Source organism: Electrona antarctica (assembly GCF_951216825.1).
Source record: "Electrona antarctica genome assembly, chromosome: 10".
Classification (NCBI taxonomy): domain Eukaryota; kingdom Metazoa; phylum Chordata; class Actinopteri; order Myctophiformes; family Myctophidae; genus Electrona; species Electrona antarctica.
The window spans coordinates 51,087,096-51,112,298 of NC_136791.1; the positions used below are offsets into that span (position 1 = coordinate 51,087,096).

General features: G+C 43.8%; 1 protein-coding gene across 1 annotated transcript in view; it reads right to left on the reverse strand.

Annotated features, from left to right (window-relative positions):
* Window positions 1-13,440: 13,440 nt before the first annotated feature.
* The window catches only part of grid1a (glutamate receptor, ionotropic, delta 1a), a 455,767-nt gene continuing 444,004 nt past the window's right edge, over window positions 13,441-25,203 (reverse strand). The window contains 3 exon segments of the mRNA XM_079513136.1: window positions 13,441-14,323; window positions 17,048-17,288; window positions 21,351-21,517. Of these exon segments, the coding sequence (XP_079369262.1) occupies window positions 13,886-14,323; window positions 17,048-17,288; window positions 21,351-21,517 (846 nt within the window). The 3' untranslated portion in view covers window positions 13,441-13,885.

Sequence of the window (25,203 nt, forward strand, 5' to 3'; positions counted from 1 at the left end):
GTTTTTTTTAAATAGCAGACCTACAAGTTCATAGCGCGCCACTCGGTGGCGCGCTATGAGCTTGTAGATCTGCTATTTTTCAATAGCTAAAGCATAACATAATGCTAACACCAAAAGGGGTTCCCGCCCAGAATGGGTTAATGCATGTTATAAAAGCTGGACTTTGGACTTCATGCAGTCAATTAAAATCCCTTGTATTAGTACTCAACCATACAACTGCATCTTTTCCTGAAAGCTTGAAAAAGTTAAATAAAGAAATACATTTTCCTCCTATATTCAGTCTGTCAGAAACGGAAAAACAAGCAGTCGGTAGCGATGCCGCCTCACAGCTAGAAGGTCCTGGGTTTGATTCCCGCTGGGGACGCTGTGGGCGTGTTCTCTCCTCCGAGTCATCAGTGCCCATACCCTGGGTGGGGTTGGCAAAAGGGCCTTTCTGTGTGGAGGTTCTCCCCGTGTCCCCTATAGGGTAGGTACCCTCACAAAAACATGCAGTAATCCTGGTCTCTATACTGCCTCCCCCTGGCCAGCCGGGGTGCCTGATGGAGGGCAAAGGAACTGGTTGGAATAATGTATTCCTTCCATGTGCTACGTCCAACCGGGGAAACTCCCCCGTCAGGTGAAAAGAAGCGGCTTGGACTCTTCATTCATAGAAGGAAGCATGAGGTCAGTCCGTTGCTCTCCCCAGGTTGGCAGAGGGCCAGGATTACATTAGATAATCGACCCTGGGTGAAAATGGTTGCAAAATCGTGGGCTAAAAAAGAAAGAAAAAAAAAAAAAACATGGTGGACTTGCCAAGAGTTTAAAGGGATATTTCCCTTTACATGTTTGGGGTCGTGAGGGGCTATGCTTTTTCAATAACTTTTCATTTATGTTTTAAAACCTTCTTGGAAAAATGAAAAATACATAATTAAATATTAATAATTATAAAATGAAAAAAGTAATTGATGGATAATATCAGTCACCAGAACCAAGGACAGGTGTTTTCAATGAATCTATCATGGTTAAAATTGAGAAGTATCAGACATCCTGCCTGCTGTGTTCGTGAATACATTTACCTGGAGCATTACAAAGTGAGTTGTGAGCCGTTGCTTTTGTTTATGATATCTGTATACTTGTATAGTATAACAGTTAGGCTCAGCACCAAGACCGGAGGATGTGCGTTATATTATCTTATTCTAAAATTGAGAAGTTACAATGTTCTGATAAAATTGATATCAAATATCTAAATACTGAATCAAGCAACTTAAAGATGGAGTGCCGTTATTTCCCCCCCCCTAAAACATGATCATCAGGATTATACTAGGAGGAAGATTTATTTCAAAAAAGTGTACAAGAAGTGTTAAAATTATGTTTTTATGTGGCCACACCCACCAGTTCATTAAGTATAGAGGGTATGCGCGTGACATCATCATCAAACCAGGAAGTTATGCAGGAACGCCTACTGTGTGGCAAATAACTACTTCCTGGCCTCGACAGCCCAGACATCCAAACAGAAAAGTCCTATCTGATTGCATTAAACAACGTTAAACAATGTTAAACTCACTTTGCATGTTGCTTTGCCACTCGATTTGCCACTCGATGTGCCATTCACTTTAAGCATGCGCATACCCTCTATACCTGGTTTTCACCTTAACACCACCCACCTGAACTTAAGCCTCACGCACAGCTGTTGTATGATAATGTGGGATGGGTTAGGCTTAGGGTTATGCAGAGCCATCTAATAGAAGAGTTGCGATATTGAGGGGGAAGAAAACAGCCCGGTCACGTGGTTCATGTACTCGCACGAGCCCATAGACTCCAATGCATTTTGTAAACTTCTGGTTATCCCCATGCTCAATAGAAGTCTATGTAGAAGAGCCGCCATTACTGGCCCCATGAAGTGAACAGGGTTTTGTTATGTCACTAAAATGGTGTTATTTCGATTGGGCTTTCAGGCTTTTCAGCTTTCAAGAAGAAACCAAAAATACACAGGGAAGACATATTTGAATATTATAACCACACCTGGGTAGAGTAATGTTAAATAGACACATACAAAACAGAAAATGTACAAAAATCACGGCACTCCATCTAAGTGGACACCATTTAAACACTGTTTGGGGTGTTCACAAAAGCCTGAGTAGAAGTAAAAAAAACAAAAACGAACTGAGTAATAGCTGAAACCCTCACAAGATGGGGGTCGTTCATTCTTTCTATAATTTTTATCCCACGATTTTGTAACCCATTTTTCACTAGCCTGGCTAATAAGCCAGACTAATAACAGGCAATTTTGTTTTGCCAACGGCTGATTCAGTCTGGCTTATTAGCCAGGCAATTTTTTCACCCCTGTGTCAATTATCTAATGTGATCCTGGGCTCTACACACCCTCCACCAACCTGGGGAGAGCAACGGACTTGAACTCATGCTTCCTTCATGCATGAGTGTCCAAGTCGCTCCTTTACACCTGACACGGGGGAGTTTCCCTGGTTGGACGTAGTGCGTGGAAGGAACACATTATTCCAACCAGTTCCTTTCCCCTCCATCAGTTTAGGGGACACGGGGGAGAACATGCAAACTCCACACAGAAAGGCCCTTTCGCCAACCCCTCCACGGGTATGGGCACTGATAACGCGTAGGAGAGGACACGCTGCCAGCACCCACAGCGTCCCCAGCGGGAATCGGACCCAGGACCTTCTAGCTGTGAGGCGACAGCACTACCGACTGTGCCCCTGGGTCGTTCATTCTTGATATAGAGACTAGAAATACATAGCTTTCCCTGGGATAATTGCTATAATGATCTCATTATAAAATTATCATTATTATTAGACCCAATCTCAAACTACAAGGAGGGGGCCTAATAGCTGCAGGAGGTAAGCCTGTTTCTTACTGTAATTAAGTAGCCTTGGGAACAAAGCATGCCTGAGCCATGTGACCCATAGATCAGGAGTCTACATAATCTCGTGTTTCTGTGGCGTGAGGCAGCTTGATGTACAGAACTACCACAGAGTGGTTTAAGGGAGATGTTGACATCCAGACACGCAGTATATTATCTTATTGTATCTCATTGTTATACCCAGTAATTGCGCAAACCATGGGTGAAAAGGGTGGTCTTTGTCTCTGACAACACATGGAAACCTGTGAAGTGAAGACATCATGAAGTAATTATAAGATAAATGTGCAATTTAGAGTTCATTGTGATTCTTCTAGAGTGCAGCCATATAAAAAAGGCTGTTTGATAGTTTTGAAGTCGACTAAATCTATTGTGTTGGCCAACAGCACTCTCATGCAAGAGTAATACATAAGACATCTTTGCAGATACTACTCTCATCAGGGAGGCTTCATTTGGTTCAGTGCAAAGCACAGCATCTGTACATGCTCCATGTGATGTAGCTTCACTTGGTGAAGAAGGCCATGCCATCAGATGAATCTTAACCTAGAATGTTGGCAGTGGACTATCTGCATTCTTTTTCCCCCTTAAATGTTTTATCCCACAATTTTGTAACCCATTTTTTCACCCAGTGTCAATTATCTAATGTAATCCTGGGCGCTACACTTCCTCTGCCAACCTGGGGGGCAGCGGACTGACCTCATGCTTCCTTCTATGCATGAGGAGACCAAGCTGCTTCTTTTCACCTGAGAGGGGAGAGTTTCCCCGGCCGGACGTAGCGCGTGGAAGGAACACGTTATTCCGACCAGTTCATTTACCCTCCATCAGGTGCCCCGGCTGGCCAGGGGGAGGTAGTTTAGAGACCAGGATTACGGCATGTTTTTGTGAGGGTACCTACCCTAGGGGACACGGGGAGAACATGCAAACTCCACACAGAAAGGCCCTTTCGCCAACCCCGCCTCGGGTATGGGCACTGATGACGCGGAGGAGGGAACACGCCCCCAGCGCCCACAGCGTCCCCAGCGGGAATCGAACCCAGGACCTTCTAGCTGTGAGGCGACAGCACTACCGACTGTCCCACCGTGACCCTGACTATCTGCATTTGGTGGAATGGGAAACGTGTCCCTGACAGGGATCAACGTGGTCCTCTCAGAATGCCGATGCTGTTCCTTTGGGCATGACCAGTGACCACAGTGACTTTACAACTATATCATTCTATTCTGACTGACAAGTTGGAGTCACAGGGACAGCGGAAAGTTAAGAGAGCAAATAAACAAGTCACTGCAGAATCATAAAAGCAAAGAGATCCACTTACTGGTGCCTCTGCAAGTGCAGACGCTTGCTCACACTTTATCGCTAGCATACTGAAAGGCTAATATGTATTTTAAAAGAATGTAAAGGAGAGAGCTGAGAAGAGGAACAATCTCAGAGTGTGCCTGACGCCTGAATTTTCAATTCGTTTCACATCGCCCAGAACACCTTTTTTATGGGCGTGGCTAGCGATTCAGGGGCTGTAGCCAGGCTAGAAACACACCACTATTGCTTTTCTTGATTGAGAGCATTAGAGCACTGTTTCCCAAACACTGGGTCGGGATCCATTTATCGGTCGCGGACAGATTTTTGTGGGTCTAAATATCCCCCTTTTTTGTAATACAAAATATGTTGTATTCATTAACAAGCCTAACTATTTTTCAAAATAATTTAATTAATACAATAAAAAAAAAGAAAATTAAAAGAAATTCCACAAATTCTACAAACAAAAACTTTTAAGCGGAAGTGAAAATATGTATATCTGCTTTCACTAGTGGGATAGGGCTTTGACAGGCACTGCATGCTTAACTGGTTTGGTACGCCTACCTAAAATAAAGCCTGCAGATGGAATACAATTCCTTGTGTTTGAAGTGCTGTCTGTTGAAATCACATTGCACTAACAGGGGCAATTATGATAATAAGCCAGCTACCAAAAAACATTGCAACAGTCCCAATAGAATACAACAGCAGCCAGTGAGACAACTTAGCGGCAGATGCGTAGGGTGGGGTTTGGGGTGTGTGGGGTGGCAGCAAGGGGTCAGGCAGACTTTCCAACGTTGAAGCTCTGGGTCCTAGTGGTAGGAGGAGGGACTACAGGCGGACCCGTGGATTCATGACCGGGAAACCCCGTGCAGCTGGGCTTTAACGTTGAGCGCTCGGTTGCCCTACGTCACTCAGGACCTCAAAGTTGAGGTCCTGGGAGGGACTTCCGGCAGTCTTCCGGGTGCTTCAAAACGCCACTGAGCAACTTCCACTGACATGAATAGCTGGGGGGGCGGAGCTTCGCGCCAGTTCAGTCTCTATTATATATATACTCTATGGGTGGCAGTTGGGGGTGAGGGTTGGGTTGGGAGTTGTGCCAGTGGGAGGTGGGGGGGTAGGGGGGGTACAAACATTGGGACTGGGCGCACGGGTGACTGTTTCATGTAATCAATTCCCAACAGATCTCCAAACCTGTTGTTTTGGGGAGCGCTGGTTTCAGTCCATTCAACCTCCTCTTGTGAGTTGGCTAGTGAGGTGCACCCTAGGAGACATTTATACTTCAATGCCCAACAGTATTGCGCACAGAGAACAGCTGATATACAAGCTCAAGATGCGACTGTTGTGAGCGTAGAGGTCTGCGTGCGCGACACCATCGCGGGACGAAGCATAAATTATACTTGATGGACTGCAGGTGCGCGTGCAGCCGTGCACAAAAGGCTCTGATGCCGTGTTCATGAGCGCACCTCCCGTTCTTATGACAGCGACTGGAGGTGTGGTTTTGAGGACAACTGTTTTGAATTGCTATTATTGTTCAAACACAACAGAAACCAAGGATTATATATTTCAAGGGCGAGAGATCACAATAAAAACCCTAATCATTCTTCCTCCACACTGGGAGAAAAACAGCATCTGAAAGTTTGATGGGGCATTTTTTACACGTGAGTGCAGTTAGAACTTTTCCATTGCATCTTATGAGAGGTGGTGTTCTTCTGCTGCCTTTATGCGTGTGCATCCTGTTTCTTATCGTGTGATGTCGTCTGATAAGGTGGGGGGAATTATGATGTCACGTATGACATATGATATGTGGCCAACTGGCCAAACACCCATAGGATGCTTTTTTAAAGTTACCTTAATCCTACCTTAAAAAGAAAAGACAACTAGGCTACATGTATTTACTATAACCATATACTGCAGTTCAAGTGAATTCACTTGCCTGTGAGATGCCATGTCCATGTGATGCTGTACTCACAGCAGGTCAACACTGTCTGAGATAATCTGAATCTACCATAACTGAATCTGAGGCACAATTAACTCAGAAATATAGGCTATGAAATTTAAAACCGAAGTCTAGCTAGCATAAGGTGCCAAAGAGGTTGACCTACACACAGGAGTGTACAAACAAAGGGCTAACACAATACACAGGTGAACACAATGAACAATTAACAGGATATGGGGAGGAGAAGAAATTAGCTGATGTGGAAAGGAATGTGGGGATGATGCTAAGCTTCTAAAAGCCTCAAATGTAAATGGTAATTGTAAATTGTAAGACAAAATAGGCACAGTAACAGATATGCCCTATAGGCCTACATATAATTATGAAACACAGGAAACACAATAAAACATGACTGGAATAAAATAAGGAATGCAACTAGTAAAATGACACACACACACACGCACTGTACGCACACACACACACACACACACACACACACAATAAGAAGGTATGAATGTGTCAAAACCTATTGAACCAAATTGTATGTGAGTATGTGGCCCCATCAAGCCCTTAAATTTATATATTTAAACTGAAAATAAATATGATAAAACAATAGTTTAATGAAACTAACAGACTGTTTAGCCCTAAACCATGGCACCATGCATGTGTAAGCAAAATAATAGCAAGTGGGGTGACCAGTCATTAGTCCGACATCGACAACCTATCTCTAACCCTAACCTAAACATAACCACAAGCACGGAAGCAGCGCAGTTCGAGCGGTAGTTGTTTCTGTATGTTGGTCTGTTGGCGGGTCTAATCTTAGTACGCATCCCAGGAAGTGTCCACTGTCAAAATCACACCCGGTTACATGAATGTCTGTCTAGACTAGAGTGTGTTTTTTTAACCTTTATTTAACCAGTAAAAACACATTGAGACTGCGTCTCTTTTACAAGTGGGAACTGGCCAAGAGGCAGAAATAAAATGACACTTCAATACCACATCATCAATGTTACATTTTGGACCAGCAAATACAACATCCATAATACACCTTAAAGTACCTATGAATAAATACAACAAGTCACCAGTCCTACTTTTTAGTAGCAGGGCAAAATACACCATATACACAATCTACACGATCTGAACCAATAAATAAATAAATAGGCATGAACATAGGCTAGTTTAGCTAGTACATATCCAAACATGTGCAGGTGTTGGACTGTACATCTAAGATGATCCTTTTGAAACTTCTCAAGGGAACTTTCAAAGCCAATTTTAGTCTGGACTGTAGATCATTCCACGACCAAGGGCCAAAGAAGGCCAGACATTTTTTACCCACCTCGGATTTGAATGCTAGTTTTGGGAAAGTTCATTTATTTATTTTATGAACTAGTTCAGTTCACAGTTCAGAAATTTAAAAAGGAACTAGTTCAGTTCATAGTTCCCAATTCAACATTTTGAACTAAAGTTTGTGGTTCCAAAAAATTAACTATTTTAGTTATTTTTCCAAGGGCCAAAGAAGGCCAGACATTTTTTACCCACCTCGGATTTGAATGCTAGTTTTGGGAAAGTTCATTTATTTATTTTATGAACTAGTTCAGTTCACAGTTCAGAAATTTAAAAAGGAACTAGTTCAGTTCATAGTTCCCAATTCAACATTTTGAACTAAAGTTTGTGGTTCCAAAAAATTAACTATTTTAGTTATTTTTCGTTCTTTTTTTTATTTATTTTATTATTATTGCCACAGCCCATAGCCATATAGAACCGCAGACTTTATTGAATAAAAAAAACCCTTGGGGATAATAAAGTGACAACTTTTACAATATCTCCATTACCATTATCCAAATGAATTCCTTATTGTCTCCACCAGGCCGAAGGGCATGGGGAGAGAGTATGTTTTGCACTCCGTCCGTGTGTGTGTGTGTGTGTGTGTGGGTGTGTCCGTCCTTCCGTCCGTCTGTTACCAGCTAATCTCCGGCACCGTTAACCCTGTCGATGCCAAACTTTGCACACACACTCCCTGGATGCCAACGATGAACCTCTGCCCCACATTTTCCAGAACGGCCTGTTATAGCGCCACCATGAGGCAGCTATTCACATTTTTTACCTAAAACTGCACCAATCTGCGTGAAACGTTGCATGCACACTCCCTAGAGGCCAAGGACAAACCGTTGACCTGCATTTTCCGCATCTGCCTTTTATAGCGCCACCAGGAGGCCGACTTTTGTAAAACACATTTTTTGATATTACTCCTCCAGATTCTGTCCAAAAATCTCACAAATCGATACACACTATCTCTATGGTCATGTGCTCAAGTCGGATCTGTCCGATATTTCATATTCCATCCTAATTGGCTATAATTATCTTTCACAGTTTGCAAGATTGCCCCGTTTTGAACAAAAGCCTCAAATCATGAACGCAGCATGCAATTTACGTGAAATCTTTCACACATTTTCTTACTAGGCTGAGGAATATATCCCACCCTTTTCACATTGGCCTGTTATAGCGCCACCAACAGGTTGATTTTTGCAAAACACATTTTTGGAACAAAATGCCTCAAAAACATGTTTATATTAATCCTAAACATTTTGCCAAACATCTCACACAGTCCTATCGTCCTGGTGGAGACCTGTGCCCAGAAGGGCACTTTTTCTAGTTATATATATATTTTTTACATTTTGGGGAAAAAACTCTTTGCAATGTGAAATGCCACCGAATTCTTAATCCTTTTCCTTGTCTTTATTATGGGCCAACTTGTGAAAGCTGCATGCTTAATGGGCCGGCCCTTCCATCAGGCAGAACAGGTAGTTGCCTAGGCAGGGCATCATGAGGGGAGGGGGGGCATCCACCAAGCAAAACAAACAAACAAACAGTGCTTTAGAACACAAGGGGGCCATGGTCATTTTTCAAGGGGGCATCACGAAAAATCCTGCCTAGGGCACCAAATTGCTCAGGGCCGGCACTCTCCGTTCTTACAGCCTGCACCCTGCAAGCTCACAGCCTCACAGCCACAGCCTACAAGCTCACAACACGTTGTGGACGCAACGCGTTGTGAGCTTGTAGATCAGCTATTTTCAGCATGGAACACGCGTACGACGAAGAATAAATCAGACATCACTGGCTGCGCTTCTGTGGAGGGAGAAGGGAGGGGGATATATAATATATTTTGTTGGCCGAAAGAGACAGTTGGACACAGACATACGACATACCTCATCGACGCAAAAATAACAAGCAATTGGAATCTATTTTTCTTGGCACATTATAAACAAGTTTACTTTACCTCCTCAGTGTTTGGGTCGGGACATGTAGGACTGTATGTGTCTGCTGTCTGCGTGCATATGCACGCTGTGCGCTCCAGTGAAATTGTGCGGCTTGAGAAAGATTAGTTAATTTGGGGCTTATTGGTGGGTTTTCCGCTAGATATTAAGGACTGGTTAGGCAGCGGTGGCCGAACGGATAGCGGCGCGGTCTAGATACCGGAAGGTTCCCAGTTCGAACCAGCCGTCCGACACGTTAAAATGACCACCGCTGAAATGCCCTTGAACAAGGCATCAACCACTACGATGAAATGTGTTCTATGAGCAGGGCCTGGCTGGAAACAAGTTCTTGAGCTTAGCCCAGATACCCTGGGTAAATATAGATTTCATTTCATTTCATTTCATTTCAACCGTTAGGGTGTGTTTTAGCGGGGGTTTCGCCTGCGGTGTCACCGCAGCCAAGCATTTGACCTGAGGTTTAGGCCGTTTTGGACCAAGTCGAATTTGGATGAAATGTAAGACGGCAGGTCACCCAGAATGGCTTTATAAATGAAAATATGCCAATGCTGAAGCCTGCGAGATGCCAATGAGAACCAACCGACTGCAGCATACAACGTGCAGTGATGTGTTCTGAAAGGTGAATTAGTTATGAATCTCAATGCAGCATGGTACAGGGGATCCAATTTGGTCAAGGTTGAGGAGCAGGCAAACCTGTAAATGGTATCACCATAATTGGGACAGAAAGAGACCAATGACCAGTTTTTTACGAGCTGAACAAGCAAAACAAGCCTTCAATCTGTAGAATTTTATGTTTGTATTGTTTGGTTTACAGTGTAATTGGTGTGCATGTTGTTTTGTTTTGTTGTTTTGCAAAAAAACAAGGGAAATTGTAAGAAATGGGGATATTATTGTGCAAGACATTATGTGGGATATTTGCAAGGAAAATGATTGCTCAGAGGGAACAATAAGGACTGGAAACAGAGACAGGAAATATGATAATATTTTGGAGCATTTGCACAGACCAGACAGAGAGAGAGAGAGAGAAGATAATGGAACGACAGAGCACAGTTCAGAGTGTGCATTCTGGTACATACCTTATCTCATTTAATTTGGATCGATACGTTCAAAAGCCTGTATTAATATGCAATGACGCGACACAGTTTTCTGCACCACGAAGGGAGGGACTTTCGCACTATAGTTTTAGACCGTGCCGGAGGGCCCCCGTCTCAAGCGAAGTTGAGCCACGAGAGACACCACGAGCGGGCTAAAGCGAGCAAGTTGCCATACGTTGCGAAGTTCGCTTGAGCCGACTCAGCCCCATTCGAGTTGCGACCCAATAGGCAGAGAATAGTAAATCCTCGTCCCCCTTATACAACGAACACAGCAAAGTGCTCCATAGATATTTAAAAAAAATACATGCCTCATTGGCCGCTGGAGTTCATTGGAGTCACTCATGCGACTCCTCTCGCTGCCACTCAAGTGACTACTGGCCAATCACAGCGCGTCTCTTCCGGGACTTCTCAATTCAATCCAAGGGAGCTTTATTGGCCTGAGAAAACAAGCGTTACATTGCCTAGGCTCTGATTGGCCTACCGAACGTCCCCTTCCGCTACGCACGTGGAAGGTTTGCAAGCTTCTGCTTTGCTTCGCAAGGAAATAGAGCTTGTTAGCCACGCTTAGCTCTTGTCTTGCTCAATGATTCTTTAAAAAGTATTATATATACATATTTCTATCAAAGAAAGGTTCATGAACTGTTTTGTATTGCCACTGTCTATGTCAATGTTACTTGTGTGATTATCTATGCATTTATGCACTGAGCTATTTTAATCGTGTTAGTCTATGGATCTATTCAGCATGGTTTCACCATAATTCAATCACTTCTTGGCTGTCTTTACACTATGTTCTTCTGTAATTCATTTACCGGTTGCAAATTGAGTCATTGGTGTCTTGCCATTAAACTCATTCTCGTCAATCCATCAAATGAAATGTGATATTTTCATTGGATGATTTTGAAAGTTTTGAGAAACCTTGTTTCTCGTCTGTCTACAGTATTTCATGGTGTATAAGGTGGAGAAGGAATACATGACAGCCCAACTTATTGTGGATAGTATGTACGTAGGCTACTAGTCAGCCATTCCGATGTACAAATGTAACTAATTGTACAGATTGGTTACATTTGGAGAGACCTACAGACGGGACCGACAGCAATGTCGGTCGGCGATTGGATCTCGCCCCCTCCTGGACATTTGTACATTCTTATGAGCTATTAACCCATTTTGGGCGGGAACCCCTTTTGGTGTTAGCATTATGTTATGCTTTAGCTATTGAAAAATAGCAGATCTACAAGCTCATAGCGCGCCACCGAGTGGCGCACTACGAGCTTGTAGGTCTGCTATTTTTTTTAAATCAAAGAACCACTGACATAGAAACATAGCTTTTTCAGAAAACTGTCAGGATGTAGAAGACATTTTTAGAATCTGATCTCAGGATCTCAAAATGGGTTAAAACCAACACTGAGGTGAGGCCAAACACTTCGTGATCTCACCATGTGGCTACGCCCACTGTTCCAATCCGGCGCCCACGGTCTCAAGCCTCGCTGTCAGGGCGATTGCCTTGTTGTCAAGTGATATGAAATCTCACAGTGACGGGGCCCGGGGGGCATGGTTTGTGATATTCAGAATCAGAATTCTGTGACATATGACAGCTTTACTGTCACAGGTATTATGAGGTATAAAGAAGTGGGTGTTTTTTTTCCAGGAGAAAACACAGGATATTTACAGTGACAAATGATCAAAAAGATACACGTTTAGAACAATAGCATCATATGCAGATGTTTACATAGGCCTACGTATGTCTCGCCATAATCGAGGCGAGAAATACAAATAAAGGGTACAATACACTTGTTCATGATGCCTAAGAAACTAGTGCACATGCTCCACGTAAAGCATTCGGAAACTTGAGGCATACATAGTGTGATTTAATTTAATTTAAACAATTAGGCGATTAGGAGATTTTCTCTGAGATTAGCTGTATACAGACGGACGGACGGACACAATCACGGACACAATACAATGACACACACACACACACACACACACGCAATGGCTAACATTGGCTTTCAAAGTTTGCAAGATTGGCCCGTTTTGAACAAAAAGCCTCAAATCATGAACGCAGCGTGAAATTTACGTGACATCTTTCACAGACTTTCCTACTAGGCTGAGGAATATATCCCACCCTTTTCACATTGGCCTGTTATAGCATCACTAAAAGATGGATTTTTGCAAAACACATTTTTGGAACAAAATGCCTCAAATCATGAACACAGCATGCATTTTACGTGAAATCTTTCATAGACTTTCCTACTAGGCTGAGGGATATATCCCACCCTTTTCACATTGGCCTGTTATAGCGCCACCAACAGGTGGATTTTTGCAAAACACATCTTTGGAACAAAATGCCTCAAATCATCCAATTGCGCCATCCAAGGCGTAAGAAGAAATGGCACCCTTTTCACATTGGCCTATTATAGCGCCACCAGGAGGCCACAACCTGGTGGAGACCTGTGCCCCGAGGGGCACTTTATCTAGTTAAAGTTCTGTTTCCATTCAGGTCAAACAGATTCAGGGTGCTGCTATTCTGCATGTTGCAATGGGAAGGCTCTGCTACAATACATGTAGCAGTGTATTCATTAGTACCCATCATTGATAACACCTGTGTTTACTGTGCTATTTCATTTCAATATGTAGCTGCCGTAAATTGGTCTATTCTTGCCATGAGTAATGAGACATTTTGGAGAGATCTTTGGAAACGGATGCTTTGTATAAAGTTGTTTGATAAGGAAGCTAGATCATTTCTGATTGACAATTAATTGTAAAATTGTTCAATGGTATTTTGACTGGTTGAGCGGCAAGTGTGGCTTGTTGCCTGGTAAACCTTTCAATCACATAGCAAAAAAAAGAAAACGTGCACGCACGCACACACACTTTGTATTCAACCTGAAGACATTCAAAGTGAGACACAAGCACACATCGCACACTTTTTCTATAATCTTTTTATTTTTTTCATATGAAACAGATCAATTCTTTCAGTGTCTTTGAAGTGTGAAATGTATATATTTTTTTCATAGATTCTCATAGTACATTCAGTTAAATGTTCATTTGAAAGAAAACATCTTTGAACTTGGCACTTAGAAAACAACCACAAAGAATTGTCACCTTTATTCATTTAGAACAAAATTTACAAAGCCATTCAAACAGTCATTTTTTTTTAATACTTTTATAGCTGTTTTTTAAACTCAACTTTTGAGAATATTCAAAATACACTTTGTTTTTTAACATCACCTCTTTCTTTGTACTTACAAATATGTACACAGAAGTCTTTTACTGTCCTTTCCTGTGGCCACACCGATTCCTCTTCACTGATAATAAAAAGCCTCTTTTTTTTGTCCATGTTTTATGAATATCCCTCCACACCATATTCACTCGACGTCGCTCTCCAACCGTTCAGTTTGAGCTTTGAGTGTCTTTCGTGGTTCCAACGTGCTCAGATGGACGTCCCGTGGCTGGGCTCAATGGCTTCTGGGATGGGTCCTCCTGGCACTGACTGGTAGGACATTGGCATGGGTGTCTTGACGGGGCTCTGGCGGAAGAGCCCCCCGTTGGGCGCCCTGTGCTTGCACCGGATAGAGGGCATGGTGGCGCTGCTGAGGGGCAGGGGCAAGGTCCTGCCACCGGACGCGCCCAGTGTCCTTCCTACCCCACGACCCTCCTGGAGGAAGGTTGTCACAGAGAGCGGAGGCACCCCCCGGTGGGTCTGGTAGTCCCGTACAGACAAGGCCTCCAGGGACTGGCTGGGCTGCATGCTGCCGATGTCCAGGGCAGAGATCTCGATAGATTGGCCGGGCAGCTGCTTGTGGGCCATGTCCTCGTCCAGGAGGCTGTTCAAACGGTGGTGCACCTGCTCCAGATTCATCTCTTTGTCCTGGATGCATTGGATGGATGGATGAACGTGAGGGAGAGAGGAAGTGGAATGATCAAGACAGATTGAGAAATGATAGTGGATGGGGGTTTTAGTTGAAGATGAGGAAGATGCAGATTTTAGAAGGTGGTGGAAAAAGTACAGAGTGAAAGTAATAGTGAGAGGAGAGTAATAGATGGGTGGATATGGTCAAATGAGGAATTGAAAACGACAGAGGTGGGACAGACGTGGGAGAAAGATATAGGTCATTAACAGTTACTTTAACATCGTCAATCCAACAATCAATATCCAGTTAGGGATAGTTAGTCTATTTTTCTTCATTAACGTGTCAGGTTGAATGATGCCAAAATGACACATACATACATTAAGTCCAGCTTCATTCAAGAAACTCAAACGATACAGCAGCATACAGCCAATTATACTGCTGAGACATTACCTTAAGAACAGAATCTCAAATGGAGGATCTTAAAGAGGTAAGATCTCTCGCTTAAAACGGAGTCTCTTCATGCAATAGTGTGTTGTCTCCACCAGTGAAGTGTCTACAGTATACGTGCCTTAGGTGCCAAACAGAATACTACTGCATGAAGAGAGCACCTTTTGTTCACAAGACAGGTTGAAATGAAATGCCAGTGGATCAGACGTCATGAGGAAAATGTGATCCAAATGAAGAGAAGAAAAGGTGGAAATATTGCGTGCCTTTCCACCTAAATCATAAGCATCATTCATCTAAGGCTTTGTTCTTTTTTTTACCATCGGAATGGGCATCCATGAGTGACACAAACACAGTATGAGTGACTAGTGAGGGGAGGACAAAAGGTCAGAAAACAGTAGTTCTATGTTGGAATAAAAATTCTCAGGCAAATCATATCATGGAAGATTGTTTTAGCTGCTCTCTGTCCTCCATATACTGCGGTTCAGTCATAACTCTATCCCCCATGCACCTATAGAACCAAAGCCATACAGTATAGACCGACAAGACAATGAGCAAACAGCAGAGATCATGGGGTGAGATGATTTATGAAGCAACCAAAATCTAACACCCACACCGCAGAGCCCCATGCCCCCACCCACCCCCTTCTGTTCGTCAAAGCCAATGATCATCCGGTATATATTAGGCCTATCCTGACCTGTGTCAAGAGCCTCTGCCTCCTCCCAGTCTCCCTCTCTGTCTGTCCATATGTCCCGCCTGCCTTCCGGTGAAGTACTTGTTATGTCATTATATGTCAATGGACCAGAGACCCTTTCCAGACTGTAATCCTTAGTCACCTGCCAAAGATCATAGACAACCATGTATAACCAAAAAGGTCCCTTTGTGCTTATCCGGACATTGACATATAATTGTAATAAGCCGTTACTCTGCTAAAAATGGCTCATAGGTGTATAGGTTTACAGTAAGTTTTCACTTGCAATGGCTGTCATAATGTCTACATATGATTGTGCTGTTGTAGGGGTTAGGAAGGTACGTACCACATCTCAAGACAAGTCTACTAATACAATAATGATGGAATATCTGCTACAAACACATTTAGTTAAAATATGCTGCCAATAACAGCAGCAGTTAGGTTGGAAATATTACAGCATTATGTGGCCATTATGAGAGCAGCGATAAACAAGACTGGATGTTAATCTGAAATCTGTATCAGCAATTCAAACTTGGAAGGAGTTTGAATGACCGTAGGTTAGCAGATTTCAGGATAGATTTGCACTTTTCATGTGTGTGTCCTTGTCCAGGTGGCTCTGCATTATGGGACGTTCAAGTCAAACAGGCGACACAAGGCTTAGAGTTATGGAGCGATTGTTTGTGCTCACACTTTAGTTTAGGGATCCATGTCAAGCCTTAGTTGTCTGGACACCTCATGCAAAAGGGCTGCCCATTCCACTGCAACTAGATGAATTCAGTGTTCTAATGTTAAGACTTGAATGGATGAGCTAAATAGAGCTATATTGCACAACTGAAGTACACATCGCCATAGCTCATAGTACAATTTCAATCATTATATTTGTGAATTTGCCACACTATCGGCTGTCATCATTGTGACTGTGGTTCTCTCACTGTAATATATCACTCAGTGATTATAAATCTGGTATAGAGGGTATGCGCGTGACATCATCATCAGACCCGGAAGTTATGCAGGAATTCCTAATGAGTGGCAAAAAACGACTTTCTGGCCTTGACAGCCCATACATCCAAACAGAAAAGTCCTATCTGATTGCATTAAACAACATTAAACAATATTAAACTCACTTTGCCTGTTGCTTTGCCACTCGATGTGCCATTCACTTTAAGCATGCGCATACCCTCTATTGGCCAAAAATTTGAATAATTGATCAAATTCAGTATGAGACAGAATCACAGTCACGGTTTCTTGGGACCGAAACCTCGAATAAGTCCCTGACAAATCACCCCCACCTCTCTCCCAACATGAGAAGGCATGAGTAGATAGTTGAAATGATGTTTGGACTATCATGGTCCGGGCAGGGGCACACCTATTATAACTGGGTGTACTGCAGCTCTACTAAATCGGGGCTGGCGTCACTGCCTGCTGGATCCATAAAGTAGAGTGTGGCAGTGGCATCTCTGGGCAGGACCGGGGGGCCCGGGGGTCTGGGTCTTGACCGGGGCCTTGACGGGGCCGGGTGGCCCGTGGCCACCACCACGGCCCGGTTCGGGGTTAGCAGGGTTGGGCATGGGCCAGGGCACTGGCCTGGCGAGTTGTCGGTGGTCACCTCTTTGGGCTGCTCTCTCCGGCAGTGGTTGCTATTCCACCAGGTCTCCAGGGCGGCCACCAGGAGGGCCAGCAGAAGCCCTGCGGCCAGGATGCAAAACACCCCCGCAAAGCTGTGGAGCCGAAGGGCCCTCCCCTCGGGATGGGCTTCTGCATGGCTGTCCAGGTCACAGCGGCCTTTCCGTGGCCACCACTTCTGTTTCAGGATGTCCAGGTCTCCTTTCTCCTGCAGCTCCAGGATCCTGAGAACGGGGAAAAAGAACATACAAAATGTCAAATAAATAACGACACTGGAACCCAGGCAGACGAATGAAATGAAATGCATTCAAGGGGAGTGGTTAACCAGGCTAAATAATACCTGGAATTTATATAGAATTTATATAGAGGTGTTCTATATTTAAAGTCGCTTTACATGTGTGATTGCCCGGGGGCCAGGGGGAGAGGGAAAAAAAAAACGTTTGTAGGAAAAAAACCAAAACAAGATAAGCAAGTAAGATACTATTAAAGCAAACTGGACCGGTTCGCAGTCGAGTGTACGGCGGCTGTGATGAGGATCAGCATCTCCAAATCTGAGGCCATGGTTCTCAGCAGGAAACCGATGGACTGTGCAGTCCAAGTATACGGGACCCCAGGTGAAGGAGTTTAAGTATCTCGGGGTCTTGTTCACGAGTGAGGGGAGGATGGAGAAGGAGATCAGACGGACAATCGGAGCGGCAGGGGCGGTATTGAGGTCGCTGTACTGCACTGTTGTGACGAAAAGAGAGCTGAGCCAGAAGGCAAAGCTCTCTGTTTACCGAGCAATGTTCGTTCCTACTCTCACCTATGGTCATGAAGTGTGGTTCATGACCGAAAGAATAAGGTTGCGAATACAAGCGGCCAAAATGAGTTTTCTCAGACGGGTGGTGGCCTTAGAGATACAGTAGGGTGAGAGGTTCAGTCACGCGAGAGAGACTCGGAGTAGAATCGCTGCTTCTTCGCCTGGAAAGGAAGGAGCCAGCTTAGGTGATTCGGGCATCTGGTTAGGATGCCTCTCGAGTGTCTCCCTAGGGAGGTCCTCGATGCACATCCCACTGGGAGAAGACCCCGGGGCAGACCAAGGATCAGATGGAGGGATTACATCGACTCACTGGCCTTGGAACGCCTCGGGATCCCACCAGGAGGAAGTATGTTGCTCTGGAGAGGGAAGTCTGGAGCTCTCTGGTGGAGCTGTTGCCCCTGTGACCCGACTACGGATAAGCGGTTGAAGATGGATGGATGAAACTGAGTCAACCTTCATCTACTTGTTGTTTCAATTCATGTCTGAGTCAACTCGGAAAGGCAATTCTGGTTTTCAGGGCGGTTTTGAATGTAGGGACTCCTAGGGAGGGAGGGGGCATCTCTGATATGTTTGGGGAGTGCATTCCAGAGGGATGGGGCAGCCACAGAGAAGGCTTCCTCCAGGCTGCCTCCAGGCCCCAGGTTCGGAGCCTGCTCTTAAAATAGGAGGCCGGCATCACCGGCCCTGAGGGAACGGGACGGAACGGCTTGAGGAGGGGGGAGCCACATTGTGGAGTGCCCTATAGGTGAGGAGAATTTAGTTTCATACACAGGTGGCGACGAAAACCATTCAAGACACCAACCAGAGTACATTACTGAGTACATTAAGTCAAATAAAAAATATAATTCATTTCAGACAGCGAAAACACAATCCATAATGCACACTAGTAACGTGTTAGCATTGATTTTCATCTCATTAGCAACCATAGTCAAAGAGTGCTGTCAATAGTTTAGTTTGTAGGTTAGCAGAGGGGGAAGACGCAACAATATTGACTTGTTGCATCTATTACTAAACTCTACAAGAATCATGAGCACAGTCCCACGTAAACAAGAGCAAGAGAAAAACAAAAGCAGCTTCAGAACAAATGAGTTTTATATCAAGTCGAATAATCGCTGCCACAGAGATGAGAAAATGCTACAGCCAACCCATTAACCCATTCAGGCCTGACGTCGAAATAAAAAAAAAATGTTTTCTAAATCATGACAATTTTCGGAAAGATTTGAGGCACATTTTAACGATTTTTCAAAAATAGCAGATCTACAAGTTCATAGCGCGCCACTCGGTGGCGCGCTATGAGCTTGTAGATCTGCTATTTTTCAATAGCTAAATTATAACAATGTTTAAAACACCAAAAGGGGTTCCCACTTCCCACCCCAAAACGGGTTAATGGTTAATGTGGTTAAACGCTAACGTGACATGGATGCGTTCCAGGTCTCAATGGGTTAGTTAGCTTACGGAGAAGTGGGTGGGTGATGGGGGCATGGAGAGGAATGGATGGATGCTGTGGTGGAGAATAATGATGGCTGACTGGAAACAGAAGCAAGACTCTGAATCTCTTCCCCTGGGGGAGGCCGGCGTTCCGTGGAGTCATTATTGATGCCCTCTGCTCGTGTCGCTCGTGCACAGTGTAGTGTGTCTGACACACTGTGTCTGTGTGACTGACAGACACACACTTATGCCAGCTTTAGACGTACTGTACACCCATTGCCGCACGTGACAGAGTGCCACAAATCATCACAAGTACATTTTGACCTTTTATTTTCTCCCATACAGTGAGTGGCTCTTATAATGTAGTTTAAGTTTGCCCTGAATCACATTCTTGTATAAAATGCCATTTATACTATTCATACAAACATTTGGTGAAAATAGGCTAATATCTGCATGTGAGATTTTGTTGAAAATAAAATCTACAACCTTGCAGATTGCCTATTTTCAGCGAAGACATTTGAAGGGCAGTATTATGCGTGTCTTAAGTACCAGGTCTTATGACTTAACTTAAGACCTGGAGGCGTGGTCAATGCTGTTTGGCCACTCAGAATAGCCAAATGGCATTGATCACGCCTCCAGGTCTTAAGTTAAGTAAGACCTGGTACTTAAGACACGCATAATACTGCCCTTGGTGTAGTGAGAAAAAAGTAGGGAACCAAGTGCAGGCCCCTGAGGGACCTAATTCGCATTGTACTCTCAGAGAAAGTTAAATCAGGCGGGGCTGAAGTATCAATGTTTTCAAAAGAGATGGGGACTGCCCATAGATCCCAAGTCCCGTTAGTCCCAACATGCATTAAGGTTGGCGAACATGCATTAAGGTTGGCCAACATGCATTAAGGTTGGCCAACATGCATTAAGGTTGGCCAACATGCATTAAGGTTGGCCAACATGCATTAAGGTTGGCCAACATGCATTAAGGTTGGCCAACATGCATTAAGGTTGGCGAACATGCATTAAGGTTGGTGAACATGCATTAAGGTTGGCGAACATGCATTAAGGTTGGCGAACATGCATTAAGGTTGGCCAACATGCATTAAGGTTGGCGAACATGCATTAAGGTTGGCGAACATGCATTAAGGTTGGCGAACATGCATTAAGGTTGGCGAACATGCATTAAGGTTGGCGAACATGCATTAAGGTTGGCGAACATGCATTAAGGTTGGCGAACATGCATTAAGGTTGGCGAACATGCATTAAGGTTGGCGAACATGCATTAAGGTTGGCGAACATGCATTAAGGTTGGCGAACATGCATTAAGGTTGGCCAACATGCATTAAGGTTGGCGAACATGCATTAAGGTTGGCGAACATGCGCTGCTCCCGTGCTTGCGCTTATGTTTAGGTTAGGGTTAGAGATAGGGCTATAACGCTCAAACTAACTATACTGATGGCTGCATGCACATCAATACAAAAACAGATGCTTGAAAATCAATGAGCAATTCATTAGCCGACACTTTACAAAAGTATGATAATATTATGGCTGATGCCCATCAATTTTAACACATTCTGTTGCATCCAAACAATAAAATAATTTACTACGAAAATGTACTATTTCAACAATATACAGGCTACAAGGTAGCTAAGTTTAACCCCTTAAGCCCTATTTTACATTTTGTGATGGCAAATAGAGGGTATGCGCGTGACATCATCATCAAACCAGGAAGTTATGCCTGGCCTTGACAGCCCATACATAAACAGAAAAGTCATATCTGATTGCATTAAACAACGTTAAACAATGTTAAACTGACTTTGCATGTTGCTTTGCCACTCCATTTGCCACTCGATGTGCCATTCACTTTAAGCATGTGCATACCCTCTATAGATGGCCCACAAGCTTTTTGTTAGCTTGTAGGTCTGTTGTCTGGGTGAAAAAAATATCTACGTTTTGAAGGAAGTAGGTTGGAAGTGGTTAAAGAGAAGGTCAGATGTGGCTTGCTGCAAACACATGTAACAGCCTCATTATTGTACCGGTATACAATAATACATGGTGTCCTACTTACTTCTGGGAGAAGAGGTCTCTGTAAGGGCTGCCATGCTGCAGGGCCATGCCGTAGCCCCTGGTGCTCAGGCTGTTGCCCGTCACTGTCAGTGTACAGTCATCATCTGTCAGCGCCGCATACTCCACCACCGCCATGTCCCACAGAAACGCAAAGGACTCCCTCTTCACCTGGACAGTACGACAGTTCACCCGCACAAATGCACAGACACACAAATTACTTGAACACAGGTCTTTGTGAAGATGACTGGAATTTTGCGTTCGGCGCACACGCGTGTGTGGGGGGCCTATCATGACGTCTTGATCATGCTACTTAACACTTAGCCCGCTAGCATTTATTGAAAAATTAGGATCTAATTCACGCCAGCATTTTTTTAATTTGAGCTCTTATTTTGAAAAGCTGCCATTTCCGGTCCACTAGCAGTAGTCATAACCTAGGAATCTACACGGAGCTGGGCAGGCCTTGTTTACAATGTGAATCCAAACCGGAGCTCTGGAGAGCTCCACATCGTCAGCTCTGTGCCATCAAAGAAACATTGTTTTGACCAAAAATGCCATCTGGGACAAGGAATAGGAGATACAGGCGATTGAAAGAAAGGGATAGAATGGATTCTTATGGTGCCGATGATCTAAGATGGGCGACGGAGTCTTGTGACAACAACAGCTAGCTAGCTACCCGATGCTAACGTAAGTAGCATTATGGCTCGATCGAATTAATGCACTATAAAAGCGCAATTGACAAAGGTCTTCGGCAATGGCGGTAAGTGTTAGTATCAAAATTAGGCTTCAATTGACAAAGGACTTCGGCAATGGCGCGGAGGGTGTTAATCAAATTGTCCCAGGCTACTTCAAACTCTTTAAAAGCAAGAAAAAGCACCACGAGGCACGATGTTTAGCGGTAGACGGGTCAGTGGTAGACAGGTCATGCCCAGTGCGCTATACTTTGATATGCAAAGCAAGGCTGGCAACGTTTAGAAAGAAGTTATGTGTTTTAGATTAATTAATTATTCGTGTATTAATCAAAGCTGCTTTTTAATGAATGAGACTTTATTTTGACCAATCTGCATGACAATACAAATACCCTAGCACAGCAGCTGCAGTGGTTGGAGGAGGTAGTCAGGCAGGACACCTGATAATTGACACTGCCAATAAAGTTTAAGCAGACGCCGTCTTTAATTCACTTCAGGCATTGTTGCAATTATCTCTCTCCATTGTGTGAGGGAGACATACAATGGACATAAACCCCACAGATTGTAGCTTATCAATTAATTTAATTATGTTTATGTATTCATATATTCATGCATGGTGTAGGCTAGTGACTGCAATAACAATCAGAAATGTCTGACATGACAGGAATTGAAACAAACATGTAGATGAAGGTTGGTTGCATAATTAATTATGGAATGTGTAATGCATGATAGTGTATAGGCTAAAAAAGTGAAAAACATTAAGACAATACTCATCTTTATCCGTTCAAAACTGATGCAAATTCTCATCCATATTGTTTGGAATAAGGTTAGCATGATTTTCTTAGCATGTCCTGAGTGTGAATTAAGCATTCTAGACACATGTCATGTATGTTCTAGCCTTGGGCTCTCACAGTAGGAATCTCTGTAGAGCAAGGTCGACCTCTGACTGTCTGAAATGCTTTCAGAGCGTGAGCTTGTTTTTTGTTCTGCCTGTCCTGTCCTGTCCTGTCCCCCCTCCCTCCCTCTACCCCCGATGTCTCTAGTGTCTTCCAAGGTAATGCTGTGCTGTCCGTGAAGAGAACTGTGAACAGGCCATTTCAACTGCACAATGTCCTGAATGTTCAGCTGCTTTAAGACAGGCATCAGGATTTAGAAAGAAATCCATCTCGCCTCCCTCCCTCCCTCCCTTAGTCACTCGTTGTCTCTCTCGCTCTCACACACAGTTCAAACCCATGCCTGGATGCCTGGAATAGCAGCACATGGCAGGTTGTCATTTATTTCCCTTCAAATCCTGGTAAAATTGTAATGAAATGCATAACGGTGCTAATTATCCTGCTTCATTGGCGATGAAGAGTGTGGCAATCAAGTGATGATTAAGTCTTGTTTTTCCCCCATTTTTGAATAAAGGGCTCAGTCAAACTTGTCTGGAGCTGGTGGTAAAAGGCTGAAAAGTGCCATTTTATATTGATGTATGCATCGTGATCTACACCATGCATGCACACCATGCAATTAGCTGTTTAAATAATAAGGAGGCTCAAAGACAAGTGTGTATACCTAAATCTAGTTCACTGAATATAATTTGTTTAATTACTGGATGATTCTTCAGCAGTGCAAATCTCCAGATTAATCCATTGAGACCTGGAACGCATCCATGTCACGTTAGCGTTTAACCACATTAACCATTAACCCATTTTGGGGCGGGAACCCCTTTTGGTGTTTTAAACATTGTTATAATTTAGCTATTGAAAAATAGCAGATCTACAAGCTCATAGCTCATGAACTTGTAGGTCTGCTATTTTTGAAAAATCGTTAAAATGTGCCTCAAATCTTTCCGAAAATTGTCATGATTTAGAAAACTTTTTTTTTTAAATTTCGACGTCAGGCCTGAATGGGTTAAATAGAGCGGCCTGAGAATTAAATGAGTGTGTGATTGGATGAGTGGATGTGGATGTGGACGTGGAATTGAGGCGACCCAATGGGCGGCCGCCAACGACTGCAGCACTGAGTTCCCTGACAGAACTTGCTCTGTGCACGTCTGTGACAGACAGGCGCCATGCTCATTTCAGTCAGGACAACTCATGAATGGATAGAATTTATATTTATTGAATATAAAATCAGCAATATATTTATTATGGTTTGGCGACTAATTGGATCTGTTTTTAGGTACTCTGATCTGAAAAAGCGAATCTCCCAATCATATAGGGCAGGGTTCCCCAATAGGCGGCCCGCGGGGCCATTTGCGGCCCGCGGAGCGCCCCCTTGTGGCCCCTGGAAGAATTAAAAAAATATATATAAATGGCATTAAATGGGGGTTAGTAGCCTATGCATGTCAAACTGGGCATCCTTTTTCAGATGGGGTCTTGCCTTGAAAATGAATTTTCAGGGTTTTCAGGGCAAGACCTCGACCTTGCGTGTGCAGACTCGGCCCCCAGCCTGGTACCCTAGTCAAAATATGGCCCTTGAGGAAAATGAATTGGGGAACCCTGATATAGGGACTCCGGATCCCCCCAACACAGTGCAAATCATCAGAATCCCCCATAACGCAGACCATTCAGCACCAACCTTAAGCTACGTGTTCAACACCTGTTGATTCCTGAAACAGGAAGACCATATCGATATCCCTCCGCATGGAGACAGAACACAGCTGTGCTCTTGGATCAGACACTGGCCATGCTAGCATTAATGTGATAATGTGTTCAACAGGGCACCCGTTGACTCCTGACAAGCAGGAAGACCATACCGATAATAAACCTCCCACACAGAGACAGAACACAGCTGTGCTCTTGGATCAGACACTGGCCATACTAGCATTATGTGATAATGTGTTCAACCCGTTGACTCCTGACAAGCAGGAAGACCATACCGATAATAAACCTCCCACACAGAGACAGAACACAGCTTGAGCTCTTGGATCAGACACTGGCCATAATAGCATTATGTGACAAAACTAGACCTGTGCATGTGTGTGACAAAAGGGAGAAGGAATTAAAACAGCTTATAATTGAAGAGATTAAGAATGTCATTTCAATCCAACACCTCAGTGAATCTGACACAGTGTCAGCCTGCATGCCTGTGTCTCGAGAAGTTATACATAATAATAACTTCAAATGCAGTGCAATCACTGACGCACATAATAATAATAACAAAGTTTGCTCAGATTTAGTATTG